General features: G+C 41.8%; 1 protein-coding gene across 5 annotated transcripts; it reads left to right on the top strand.

The window, feature by feature from the left end:
- On the top strand, positions 1-13,904 carry LOC118370274 (programmed cell death protein 10-B). 5 transcript variants are annotated; one of them, XM_035755223.2, is made up of 9 exons: positions 1-114; positions 871-1,100; positions 4,792-4,845; positions 4,993-5,110; positions 5,249-5,375; positions 5,476-5,554; positions 6,164-6,246; positions 8,486-8,578; positions 11,869-12,018. In XM_035755223.2, the coding sequence occupies exons 2-8, from the start codon at positions 1,011-1,013 to the stop codon at positions 8,565-8,567; spliced, it is 633 nt and encodes a 210-aa protein (XP_035611116.1). In that variant the 5' UTR covers positions 1-114; positions 871-1,010; the 3' UTR covers positions 8,568-8,578; positions 11,869-12,018. The 5 variants fall into 5 exon arrangements, with proteins under 5 accessions (XP_035611116.1, XP_035611115.1, XP_035611114.1 ...); XM_035755222.2 differs by having other exon boundaries at positions 8,486-8,567; XM_035755221.2 differs by lacking the exon at positions 6,164-6,246 and having other exon boundaries at positions 11,869-13,904.
- Positions 13,905-14,148: the final 244 nt, after the last annotated feature.

Here is a 14,148-nt window from a genome sequence, read left to right on the forward strand (position 1 = left end):
TTTTATTTAGAGCGTTTCCAAAATTCCGTGACCCGGAAGTGTCGCTGAAGGAGAAGTTGATGATAACAACGCAGCTAACCAGACATTCTCGCTATTAGAACGGTGACAAGAAAGGTAACTTATCTGTGGTTAGTTAAGATAACCACCACCATTTGACCGTTAGACTTACCTCTACTGAATGACAGTGCATTAGCCACACATTTGCGAGTTGCTCAAGCGTAACTAACGTATTAGTTACAGTAGAGCATGATACTGATGGGTGACGTTAGCTAGTTAATGTTAGCTATATTCCTTGGTGATTTTCACAGTTAAAGGTCCGCCTAAAATGACATAGAATCTGCAAACTACCTATGTAGTTAGTTACCAAACTTTGGTAACTAATGTTAGCGAGCATGTGTGCCAGTTAAGTTAGCTAGCTTCTTAGGAACCGAACATTTTTAACGTTAACTTACATGGCAACGTTCTTGTGTACAGTAGCTTATCATGTCACGGTAGAAGAGGAAGTTAATAACGCCTTAGGTCTGTCTACATGACAACATAGACAAAGTTCTCTCTATTCAATTCAAATGGCTTTATTGGCAGGGGAAACATATGTTTACATTGCCAAAGCAAGTGAAATGGATAATAAACAAACGTGAAATAAACAATCAAATGAACAGTAAACATTACTCACAAAAGTTTCAAAGGAATAGAGACATTTCAAATGTCATATTGTAGCTATGTAAAGTGTTAAAATGATGTGCAAATAGTTAAAGTACAGAAGGGAAAATAAATAAACATACATATGGGTTGTATTTACAATGGTGTTTGTTTTTCACTGGTTGCCCTTGTGGCAACAGGGCACAAATCTCTCTCTCTCTCTCTCTCTAGGCTCTTGTCACTCTGGGGACTCTTGGAGCTTCTCTCTCTCTGTGTGTGTGTGTGTGTGTGTGTGTGTGTGTGTGTGTGTGAGAGAGAGAGAGTGAAAGAGAGGAAAAAGTCAGTGTGTATTCTCTGCACCTCCTTGGAGGATGACCATGGAAGAGATGAGGCTTGAAACCGAGACAAACTCCATGGTCTCCATGACGCTTTACGCTGTCATGTATCCAGTTTTTAACGAGGTAATGTGTGTGAGTGTTTTGTCTAATAAAGATTCAGGTAAATGTTCAAGTAACACCCCGGGCCAGTGCGACCTGAAAGCTACTTGTCCAAATGAAAAACATACCGACCAGGGCCAATATCTCAAAGGATAGTGGATGATGCGTGCATAATTTAAATATCTGGGGATTTGATCTTTAATTTGCGGGCTGAGCAAGCTAGCGTATAGCATATAACCTACTCTCCATACACAAATAATAACATTTTAACTGGACAATGTAATATCAATATATTTACATTGATTGTTTTGAGGGGGAAAATAAAACTTGCGCAATCTCAAAAAGGGTGTTCTTGTTGGTGATTTTGAACAGTCAGTTCTTAGGCCCTTTAAAATCTGTTTTATTTTACTGTAACGACCCTGAGTTTATACGCTCGGAAATCGACCCTGCCGCACGAGCATGCTTATGCGGCACGGCACAGTCGATAGCGCGCCGGACCTCGGGCTAGAAGGTCGAGGCCTCGAGACCTGCTTCCTGCTGTTTCATTACATTACGCTGAATTCTGTTTTCAAGGTTTTGTTTGTCCGCGTTTCCGAGTTTTCCTACAGTTTTTTTCTGGTTTCCACTCTCTAAATCACACTTTTTCTTACAGAAAAACAAAAAAATGGGATGTTCTAAGTCCACAACAATTATTTTTCACGAGCTAGTTGGAAAACGTTTCGCAACAGAAACCGTTTACTCCAAATGCTGTTGATTTCCATTTTATTCTTAAACGGAAGTTGTAGTTCAGTGGTGTCTCTCATTTAAAAGAGTGTCTGGAAGAAGTTTAAATATGGAACTCTGTGGACTTCACTCCACTTTAGAGCATGGACGAAGTTATAATTTATAGATGTGCAGCTTGTGCTTAACCTAACGTAGCAGGCTTGTGACAAACATCCGCAATCTATTCAGATTGGAATGGCAATGCGTGGAAACCATACAAATCAAATTGTATTTGTCAGATGATTGGTAAACAACAGGTGTAGACTAAAAGCACTGGTGGAGAAAGTACTGAAAAGTCATACTTCAGTAAAAGTAAAGATACCTTAATAGAAAATAACTTGAGTGAAAGTCACCCATTAAAATACTAATTGAGTTAAAGTTTAAAAGTATTTGGTTTTAAATATACTTCAGTATTAAAAGTAAACAGAATTGCTAAAATATACTTATGTATCAAAAGTAAAGGTATTAATAATTTCAAAGTCCTTATATTATGCAAAAGGGTGGTGAGTATGGCTCAGCATATTTTTAAATTATTTTACAAAAATTTGCAGATAACCAGGGGCACACTCCAAGACTTAGATATTAATTTAACAAACAAAGCATTTGTGTTTAGTGAGTCCGCCAGATCAGAGGCACCAGGGATGCTTTCTTGATAAGTGGGTGAATTGGACCATTTTCCTGTCAAAATGTAATGAGTACTTTTGGGTGTCAGGGAAAATGTATGGAGTAAAAAGTACATCATTTTCTTCAGAAATGTAGTGTAAAAGTTGTAAAAGTAGTAGTGTAATAGTGTAAAAGTTGTCAAAAATGGTAAAGTACAGATACCCCAAAAAACTACTTAAGTAGTGCTTCCAAGTATTTTTACTTAAGTACTTTACACCACTGACTAAAAGTTAAATGATTAATTAGGGGTTCTTTCTTTTCCAACAATGCGGAGTTAACGATACACTATGCAGAAATCTCTCCGCCATTTCCTGGTTTGCTAAAATTCAAATAGTTCGCCTAATTTCAGTTTGTGACAAAACAAGCAAGTATAGGGTAGAGAATCACTGTGTAGATCTTATATTGAAATGCTTACTTACAAGCCCTTACCCAAAAATGCTTTAAGAAGGTAAAAAAATAAAAATAAGTGTTAAGTAAAAAATAGAAAATAAAGTAACAAATAATTAAACAGCAGCAATAAAATAACAAGAGAGGCTATATACAGGGGGTTACCGGTACAGAGTCAATGTGGAGGCTATATACAGGGGGTTACCGGTACAGAGTGAATGTGGAGGCTATATACAGGGGGTTACCGGTACAGAGTCAATGTGGAGGCTATATACAGGGGGTTACCGGTACAGAGTCAATGTGGAGGCTATATACAGGGGGTTACCGGTACAGAGTGAATGTGGAGGCTATATACAGGGGGTTACCGGTACAGAGTCAATGTGGAGGCTATATACAGGGGGTTACCGGTACAGAGTCAATGTGGAGGCTATATACAGGGGGTTACCGGTACAGAGTCAATGTGGAGGCTATATACAGGGGGTTACCGGTACAATGTGCGGGGACACCGGTTAGTCGAGGTAATTGAGGTAATATGTACATGTAGGTAGAGTTAAAGTTACTATGCATAGATAATAAACAGAGTAGCAGCAGTGTTAAAGAGGGGTCTGGGTAGCCCTTTGATTAGCTGCTCAGGAGTCTTATGGCTTGGGGGTGGAAGCTGTTAGGGAGCCTTTTGAACCTAGACTTGGCACTCTGGTACCGCTTGTGTATGGTAGCAGAGAGAACAGTCTATGACCAGGGTGGCTGGAGTCTTTGACAATTTTTAGGGCCTTCCTCTGACACCGCCTGGTATAGAGGTCCTGGATGGCAGGAAGCTTGGCCCCAGTGAAGTATTGGGCCATACTCACCACCCTGTGTAGATCAGGTGCCTTGCAGTTGCCTTACCAAGCGGTGTTGCAGCCTGTCAAGATGCTCTCAATGGTCCAGGCCACATTTTTTCAGCCTCCTGAGGGCAGGTGCTGTCATGCCCTTTTCACAACTGTGTGGGTGTGTGTGGACCATGATCATTCCTTAATGATTTAGACACTGAGGAACTTGAAGCTCTCGACCTGCTCCACTACATCCCCATCTGTGGATGGGGGCGTACTCACCCCTCCGTTTCCTGTTGTCCACGGTCAGCTCCTTTGTCTTGCTGACATTGGGGGAGAGGTTCTTGTCCTGGCACCACACTGTCAGGTCTCTTTGCCTCCTTCCTATAGGCTGCCTCATCGTTGTCGGTGATCAGTCATACCACCGTTGTGTGGTCAGCAAACTTGATGATGATGGAGTCATGCACGTCCACGCAGGGTGTACAGGTGGGGACAAAGCACACACTCCTGAGGGGCCCCCGTGTTGATGATCAGTGTGCCGGATGTGTTGTTGCCAACACTCACCACTTGGGGGTGGCCCATCAGGAAGTCCAGGATCCAACTGCAGAGGCAGATGTTTAGTCCCAGGGTCCTGAGCTTGGTGATGAGTTTGGAGGCGACTGTGGTGTTGGTACATGGGACTATGGTACAACTTCCATTTAAGAACCCAACAGCATTTACGTTGAAGAGCGTTTGGAATAAATGGTGTCTGTTGCAAAAGAATCAGGACAGTTGACAGCTGCGCAGTCTTGCTGCCCGACAGATGATTCCACTCAAATGAGGCTGTGTGCGGGGCACGTGTGAGATAAATAATCTATATAACGAACTAGCAGCTTCAGGAATTCCTGTCTTTTTCATCAATTATATAGCCTTGATTGAAAATAACAATATATTTTTCTCACTGACCCAAGCGGGCCACTGGTGTGGATGATTGACTGGCCCAGAGGGCTTCCAAAACCTCCCCATACCAGCAGGCAGCCTTGTATATCGAACCCTGGATGAGTGTGTTTGTTCTTGTCAGCCTCTAACGATGTGTGTATGTGTTGGTTTGGCAGCTGGAGAGGATCAACTTGTCAGCTGCCCAGACACTGAGGGCAGCCTTCATCAAGGTAAGACACACAAACACACGATCCCTGACATCTAACCCCTTACCTCATAAACGTATGACCTTTGCCCTTACGTAACCGCTGGGCTCTGTTTGCAAGGATGGGCAGCTTGAATAATCAACAGGTGTAATTGTGTGTTGGTGTTGCTAGGCAGAGAGGGAGAACCCAGGCCTAACTCAGGACATCATAATGAAAATTCTGGAGAAGAAAAACGTTCAGATAAACTACACAGAGTCTCTGCTGCGCATGGCTGCAGATGACGTGGAAGGTGTGTGTAGAAAAGTACCAGCACTGAGCATCTGCTTACAAGAGATTCAATATGTTTGTAGTTGTTTATTAAATGGACTCATATGTCCTATTCCCTGTGTGTGTGTGTGTGTGTGTGTGTGTGTGTGTGTGTGTGTAGAGTTCTTAGTGGACAGGCCAGAGCAGGAGTTCCAGGACCTAAATGAGAAATCCAGAGCTCTGAAACACATCCTCAGTAAGATACCTGACGAGATCAACGACAGGGTACGCTTCCTACAGACAATTAAGTGAGTACACACACACACAGTATACACTAACACACACACCTTCATGAGCATGCCCTTGACATCCTGCTTCTTGATTGGTGTTGGTTGTTCTTTTCCATAGAGACATCGCCAGTGCTATAAAGGAACTCCTGGATACAGTCAATAACGTCTTTAAGAAATACCACTACCAGAACCGTAGGGTAAGACACACAGAGATGTGGAATATACACTGAGTGGACAAAACAGCTCTTTCCATGGCGTAGACTGAGCAGGTTAATCCAGGTGAAAAGCTATGATCCCTTATTGATGTCACTTGTTAAATGAACTTAAGTCAGTGTAGATGAATGGGAGGAGACGGGTTAAAGAAGGACATGGATTGTGTGTGTGTGCGCCATTCAGAGGGTGAATGGGTAAGACAAAATGTTGATGTGCTTTTAACCTGGGTATGGTAGAAGGTGCAAGGCGCACAGATTTGAGTGTGTCAAGAACTGCAACGCTGCTGGTGTATCAAGAATGGTCCACCACCCAAAGGACATCCAGTCAACTTGACACAAACTGTGGGAAGCATTGGAGTCAACATGGGCCATCGTCCCTGTGGAACGCTTTCGACATCCTTGTAGAGACCATACCCCGACGAATTGAGGCTGTTCTGAGGGCAAAAGGGGTTGCAACTCAATATTAGGAAGGTGCTCCTAATGTTTTGTACACTCAGTGTGTTTCTTCCTTATCTTTAATGTGATCAATGGCTGAAAGTAGAGCTGATATCATTGTGAAGGCAATGTTCACAGCTGTCTATTCTGTGTGTCCAGGCTCTTGAGCACCAGAAGAAGGAGTTTGTCAAATACTCCAAAAGCTTCAGCGACACCCTCAAAACATACTTCAAAGATGGAAAGTGAGTCATGTAGAGTAGATTCGTAAGGAAGCTGAATAGATGGATATATGCTTATCGAAAGCAGTGAATTGTGATTGGGGGATTTTTTTTCTTCACAAAACAGAACTTACTAAACCCACAGCAAAAATACACTGAACAAAAATTTCAACGCAACATATAAAGTGTTGGTCCCATGTTACATAAGCTAAAATAGAAGGTCCTAGAAATGTTCCATATGCATAAAAAGCATATTTCTCTCAAATGTTGTGCACAAATTTGTTTATATCCCTGTTAGTGAGCATTTATCTTTTGCCAAGATAATCCATCCACCTGACAGGTGTGGCATATCAAGAAGCTGATTAAACAGCATGATCATTACACAGGTGCACCTTGTGCTGGGGACAATAAAAGGCTACTCTAAAATGTGCCGTTTTGTCACACAACACACTGCCACAGATGCCATGTTTTGGGGGAGCGTGCAATTTGCATGCTGACTGCAGGAATTTCCCCCAGAGCACTTGCCAGAGAATTGGGAATTTGACAATACGTCCAACCGCAGACCACATGTAACCACACCAGCCAGGACCTCCACATCCAGCTTCTTCACCTGCGGGTACATCTGAGACCAGCCACCTGGACAGCTGGGTTTACACAACCCGAAGAATTTCTGCAGAAATTGAACCGTCTCAGGGAAGCTCATCTGTGTGCTCGTCGTCCTCCACCAAAGCCTTGATCTAACTGTAGTTTGACGTTGTAACAGACTTCAGTGGGCAAATGCTTACCTTCGATGGCCACTGGCACACTGGAGAAGTGTGCTCTTCACGGATGAATCTCAGTTTCAACTGTACCGGGCAGATGGCAGACGTGTATATTGTCATGTGGGCGAGTGGTTTACTGATGTCAACGTTGTCAACAGAGTGCCCCATGGTGGCGGTGGGGTTATGGTACGGCAAGGCATAAGCTATGGCCAACGAACACAATTGCATTTTATCGAGGACAATTTGAATGCACAGATACCGTGGCGAGATCCTGGCCCATTGTCGTGCCATTCATCCGCCACCATCACCTCGTGTTTCCGAATGATAATACACGGCAACATGTCGCAAAAATCTGTACACAATTCCTGGCAACTGAAAATGTCAGTTCTTCCATGGCCTGCACACTCACCAGAGATGTCACCCATTGAGCCTGTTTGGGATGCTCAGGAACGACAGCATGTTCCAGTTCTCTTCAATATCCAGCAACTTTCCACAGCCATTAAAGAAGAGTTGGACAACATTCCACAGGCCACAATCAACAGCCTGATCAACTCAATCCCCAGTTCAAAACTATTTTTCCCAGTCACATCTAGTTTTTATCCTGAGTTCCCTGTTCTCTTGAACGCACTGAAGTCAGAAGTCTGACATTTCTGAGTTCCTAGATGTTTTGAACACGGCATTAGTCTCAGCGGAGGGAGGGAGAGAGCAGCAGAGGGTCTGCCTCTCATGGTCCCTGCTCTGTCCTTCCTTGCCTTGCCTCCGGTGAGACTGACCAGAGATAGATGACACCGTCTTCCACCTGATGGCAAAACAAGTCAAACAACAATAAATTCATGTTGTTCCTATGACCAGAGAAAATGAAATATTCCTCGATATATTCAAATAGACACGATGAGCTGCTAATAACAATAAAAATGCAGGGCTATCGATACACTTGGCTACTAATTAATCACAGCTGCAGCGCGAGTGGTAGTACAGAGTACGTGTTATGTTTTGTAATTGTAGTGAATAAAAACAGTGTTGGCAGTGCTGAATAAAAAGTCATAAAAACAGCAGCTCTTTGCTGTATTCTTTGACAGTCTCTCTCTCTCTCTGGTTTTTATAAGTTATGAAATCTCATGTAGCTAGTATCAAACTTTGCTGGAAGTTGTAGGCACAGTAGGCACACTCGATTTAGCCACAGATCTTCTGAATCAAGTGCACCGCCAATTGCGCCATCCACCGGTTGGTTGGTGACCACTACCTTATATGAACTGGAACTCAGTAAAATCTTTGAAATTGTTGCATGTTGCGTTTTATATTTGGTTCAGTGTACATTAATACTAATAATATTAGTAGTGGGAATGTTCTTACTGTTTATTTTACGATGACCATGAGAAACCAATTATTTAATCAGGTTTGAAATGTCAGAGCTATTTTGAACAACTGTTTTGCTGACATTGCGTTTTTGTTTTATTTGCAGTCGTTAAATAACAATATAAATGAACCATCCTTGTTTCCAGGGCGATCAACGTGTTCATCAGTGCGAACAGACTGATCCACCAAACCAACCTCATTCTGCAGACCTTCAAGACCGTCATATAGGTACAATAGGGGTGTGTGAGACATAGTTAGAGAGTTCTAGTTGGATATAACCTGTTGTTGCATGAACATTGCCATTGAGGGCTTCCATAATTTAAAAGTAGACAAGTGAGTGGCGATTCCTATGGGTTGGGAGGTATCAGCCAATGAATGAGCAGAGCATTGGCTGCTTCTTCAAATTGGGTTACCCAGTTTGTAAATGGCTTTAAGCTGTATCACTGCCATCTAGTGGCCACAATAAATGAATGACGCACAATATTTGGTTCAGGACTCCAAATCAAAATCAAATCCAGTACTGCAGGTGGCGGTAATTCACCATTATAAAGTTTATGCTTTTTTTAAAAAACACAACAAAGAAGAAAATGGACTACTTCAAAATGGAGATGGCACAGAAGCCATAATGGGACAGATACAAAGTTGAGATCTCTAACTAACTCTATGGTGGGAGATTGTTTATTATGCTGGTGCTACTGTCTATGTCCACTGACAGCCTCCTCTCTCTTCAAATCAAATTTTATTAGTCACATACACGTGTTTAGCAGATGTTATTGCGGGTGTAGCGAAATGCTTGTGCTTCTAGATCCAACAGTGCAGTAACATCTAGATCCAACAGTGTAGTAACATCTAGATCCAACAGTGCAGTAACATCTAGATCCAACAGTGCAGTAACATCTAGATCCAACAGTGCAGTAACATCTAGATCCAACAGTGCAGTAACATCTAGATCCAACAGTGCAGTAACATCTAGATCCAACAGTGCAGTAACATCTAGATCCAACAGTGCAGTAACATCTAGATCCAACAGTGCAGTAACATCTAGATCCAACAGTGCAGTAACATCTAGATCCAACAGTGCAGTAACATCTAGATCCAACAGTGCAGTAACATCTAGATCCAACAGTGCAGTAACATCTAGATCCAACAAAATAATGTAAGATCCAACAGTGCAGTAACATCTAGATCCAACAGTGCAGTAACATCTAGATCCAACAGTGCATATATAACATCATATGTCAGATAACATCCAACAGTGCAGTAACATCTAGACTAAGATACAGTAACATCTAGATATACATAGTAACATCTAGATCCAACAGTGCATTTACAAACAATTAAAGTGAGTAACATCTAGATCCAACAGTGCAGTAACATCTAGTACAGTTTAACATATAGATTAATAATGCAGTAACATCTAGATCCAACAGTGCAGTAACATCTAGATCCAACAGTGGCTAGTAACATCTAGATTCAACAGTGCAGTAAAAAGATCAACAGTGCAGTAACTAATCTAGATCCAACAGTGCAGTAACATCTAGATCCAACAGTGCAGTAACATCTAGTCCAACAGTGCAGTAACATCTGTGATCCAACAGTGCAGTAACATCTAGATCCAACAGTGCAGTAACATCTAGATCCAACAGCAGAGCAGAGGGTTCACGGCAGTAACATGCAACAGTGCAGTAACATCTAGGCACAAAATGGTCATAGCCCAAAACATCTAGGGCAGTGAGTAACATCTAGATCCAACAGTGCAGTAACATCTAGACAACAGTGAAAACACAGATCCAACCCAGTAACATCTAGATCCAACAGTGCAGTAACACAGTCCAACCCAGTAACATCTAGATCCAACAGTGCAGTAACATCTAGATCCAACCCAGAACATCTAGATCCAACAGTGATCCAACAGTGGCATTAACATCTAGTGTTTCAGAAAACACATCCAGATCCAACAGTGCAGTAACATCTAGATCCAACAGTGCAGGAGAAAACAGTGCAGTAACATCTAGATCCCAGAACACAGTGCAGTAACATCTAGATCCAACAGTGCAGTAACATCTAGTCCAACAGTGCAGTAACATCTAGAATCCAACAGTGCAGTAACATCTAGACCCAGTAACATCTAGGGAGAAAACACTAGATCCAACAGTGCAGTAACCAGTTTCACAAGATAACAAAATACATGTAAATCTGGTAAGAAATGGATTAAGATACATACAGTCAGCAACTAAGATACAGTGGCATAGTATAACATAGGAGATGGGTGATGCAATATTTACAAACAATTAAAGTGACTTAAGATACCGCAGAATAGTACAGTTTACGCATATGAGATTAATAATGCCAGAACACTTGATTAAAGTGGAGTGAAAAACAGTCAGAAAACAGGGATTCCAGTCCAACCCAGAACACAGGAGGAGAACACAGTCCAACCCAGAAAACAGTGCGGAGAACACAGTCCAACCCAGAAAACAGGGAGGGTCCAACCCAGAACACAGGGAGGAACACAGTCCAACCCAGAAAACAGGGAGGAAAACACAGTCCAACCCAGAAAACACGGAAACACAGTCCAACCCAGAAAACAGGGCGGAGAACACAGTCCAACCCAGAAAACAGGGAGGAGAACACAGTCCAACCCAGAAAACAGGGAGGAGAACACAGTCCAACCCAGAAAACAGGGAGGAGAACACAGTCCAACCCAGAAAACAGGGAGGAGAACACAGTCCAACCCAGAAAACAGGGAGGAGAACACAGTCCAACCCAGAAAACAGGGAGGAGAACACAGTCCAACCCAGAAAACAGGGAGGAGAACACAGTCCAACCCAGAAAACAGGGAGGAGAACACAGTCCAACCCAGAAAACAGGGAGGAGAACACAGTCCAACCCAGAAAACAGGGAGGAGAACACAGTCCAACCCAGAAAACAGGGAGGAGAACACAGTCCAACCCAGAAAACAGGGAGGAGAACACAGTCCAACCCAGAAAACAGGGAGGAGAACACAGTCCAACCCAGAAAACAGGGCGGAGAACACTGTCCAACCCAGAACACAGGGTGGCAACGGTCCGGAGCGCCTCCGATACAAGACGTGAACTAAAATGAATCCCCCACAAACAAGGGCAGGCTACACAAGTTTAAATAGGAAAGCAAATCAAGAAAACAGGACCAGGTGCAACTCATAAGACTAAACTAACAGAAAAGGGGATCGGTGGCGGCTAGTAGTCCGGTGACGACAACCGCCGAGCACCGCCCCAACAGGCAGGGGAGCCAACTTCGGTGGGAGTCGTGACACAGGGGTGTAGTCTAGAATACAATACAGTATATAAATATGAAATGGGTGATGCAATATGTAGACACATTTTAAAAGTGACTAAGATACCGTAGAAGAGTGCGGTTTATACATATGAAATGAGTAATGCTAGATACGGAACATTATTCAAGTGGCTAGTGATCCATTTCTTAAAGTGGCCACTGATTTCTAATCTATGTCTCCTGTGTTTCTGTCTTTGTCTGAATGTGTGTGTAGGCTTGCCTTGGAGAGGCCATCCAATCTTCCAACAAAGCAACATTAAAAATGGCATATGATCGGAGAGCACCTTCTACCAGATTTAAATGTACAATAGAGGCTTGTTTTGACCGGACAGTTTTAATTTATACCCTTGAGGTGTGTTCAACAAGGCTGATGTTAGCAGTGAAATACATCAGCTTTTAAACTGTTAGCTAACGTTAGTGAATGTTTTAATGGCCAAAATCTAGCTGAAGAACTTCAGCATATGTGATAGCTTTTTTAGTTATCCCTAGCTACTGTTTAATTGTGTGAATCAGCATTTTAAAGTTTTGGGACAGTCTTGTTCATCAGGCTGTGACGATAACAGTATGACAATATTTTTTTCAATTTTTCTTTGGTCCTATAAAAACTTGCTGTATGTAAAATATTCTGTGCTATATCTTAGAAATTAAATAAATGTGACAAGAATGATATTTGTTTCTAAAATTAGGGCTGTTTATCTAAAGATGTAAAATGAGCTTTTTGTTTCTTGCCATGTTATTAATGATACTGGTATATTCCTGGCCCTACTTGTTGAACACACACCTGGTCTTGTTAGAAGTAGAGGAGACGAGGCATTTGTCAGACTAATTGCCATTTTTGATAATATATATTCATGTGATTACTTTACATTAGGCTCAAGGTAGAAGTTGCCCCTAACCACATATCTAGGATCAGATTACCTTTCCCCAATCCTAACTTTACCTGTTACCTGTTTTGTTGTTTTGACTGTGTACTCTAGCATTTTGGATTTGAAATGATACAATGACTATGAGGTTAAAGTGCAGACTGTTGGCTTTAATTCGAGGGTATTTTCATCCATATAGGGTGAATTGTTTATAAATTACAGCATTTTCTGTACGTAGTCCTCTCATTTTAGGGGACCAAAAGTATTTCATACAAATTCACTTGTGTATTAAAGTAGTAAAAAGTATTTGGTCCCATATTCATATCACACAATGACTACATCAAGCTTGTGACTACACATTTGTTGAATGCATTTGCTGTTTGTTTTGGTTGTTTTAGATTATTTTGTGCCCAATAGAAATCAATGGTAAATATTGTATTGTCATTTTGTAGTGAGTTTTAGTGTAAATAAGAATAAAATGTTTCTAAACTCTTCTACATTAATATGGATGCTACCATGATTATGGATAATCCTGAATAAATTGTGAATAATGATATGAGAAAGTTAGACACAAATATCACCCCCCCTCCCTAAAATATGCTAACGTCCCCTGTTATTGTAATGGTAAGAGGTTAGCATGTTTTAGGGGTATGATATTTGTGCATCTAACTTTCTCACTCATCATTATTCACGATGCATTCAGAATTATCCATAATCATGGTAGCATCCACATCGATGTAGAAGTGTATTCTATGACAGTCTGCACTTTAATCTCATAGTCGTTGTATAATTTCAAATCCAAAGGGCTGCAGTACAGAGCCAAAATGACAACGTCAGCAGAAATTCACTGTTCCAATACTTTTTGAGCTCACTGTGTCTGACCCTGTGTCAGTGTTTAGGGGCAATTTAGCCTCTTAATCATGCTTTCAGAACGGAAATGGCTTTCACTACCTACTGTGCATCTCAAGTGTCTCCCTCTCTTAAGAGAAAGCAATATGATGTTCTAACCCTACTGGGTATGACCTTTCACCTGTCCAGTCTTTACAGAGTAGTGCAGAGGAAGGGAGCGGTGTGAGGAGAGGAAACCTTGTTTGATTATTGAGATGCACCCGTATTCTACTCTCTATTAGAAGACAGAAAACCAAAAGACTTCGGGGTAGGGGCGGACTAGGGAGGGATCGATTTGGGATTCACAAAGTAACATTCCCACACTGTCTGTGTGTGTAGCTACAGAGAGCATGACTGAGGAGAGAGGAGGGTTTGTAAAAGGAGTCTGTCCCTGATGTTTAAAGATGAAGGGATAGAAACCGCTCCAGGTTGAAGCTGTCTATATTTAACTGATACTGTATGTCTGGTGGCAAATGTTCAATAAATCATTTCCTAATTATGCAGTTTGTGTTTAGGGGGAGACAAGAAGAGATTTTTTTAAAGACTACTGGGATTTACCCCATGGGATTTTCCATGAATGGAGTACATCAGAGAGTGTTTTATTGTCTGTTTACACAGACAGTTGCCTCATCATAAAAACTAAACTTGTTCCATTTTCTGTTCCAGAGATCTAGTGCTTAGCCCCGAATCCCTCTCCTCTAATCACTTGTGTATTTCTGAAAGGATTGTATTGGTGGAACCAG

The sequence above is a fragment of the Oncorhynchus keta genome, chromosome 37, assembly GCF_023373465.1.
Source record: "Oncorhynchus keta strain PuntledgeMale-10-30-2019 chromosome 37, Oket_V2, whole genome shotgun sequence".
Taxonomy (NCBI): domain Eukaryota; kingdom Metazoa; phylum Chordata; class Actinopteri; order Salmoniformes; family Salmonidae; genus Oncorhynchus; species Oncorhynchus keta.

Excerpts from the sequence above, each read along its gene's own strand:
- LOC118370274 (XM_035755221.2), top strand. The coding sequence starts at position 1,011 with ATGACCATGGAAGAGATGAGGCTTGAAACCGAGACAAACTCCATGGTC. Across the intron at positions 5,111-5,248 it reads GGCTGCAGATGACGTGGAAG|AGTTCTTAGTGGACAGGCCA; the intron begins GTGTGTGTAGAA and ends GTGTGTGTGTAG. Across the intron at positions 5,376-5,475 it reads CGCTTCCTACAGACAATTAA|AGACATCGCCAGTGCTATAA; the intron begins GTGAGTACACAC and ends TCTTTTCCATAG.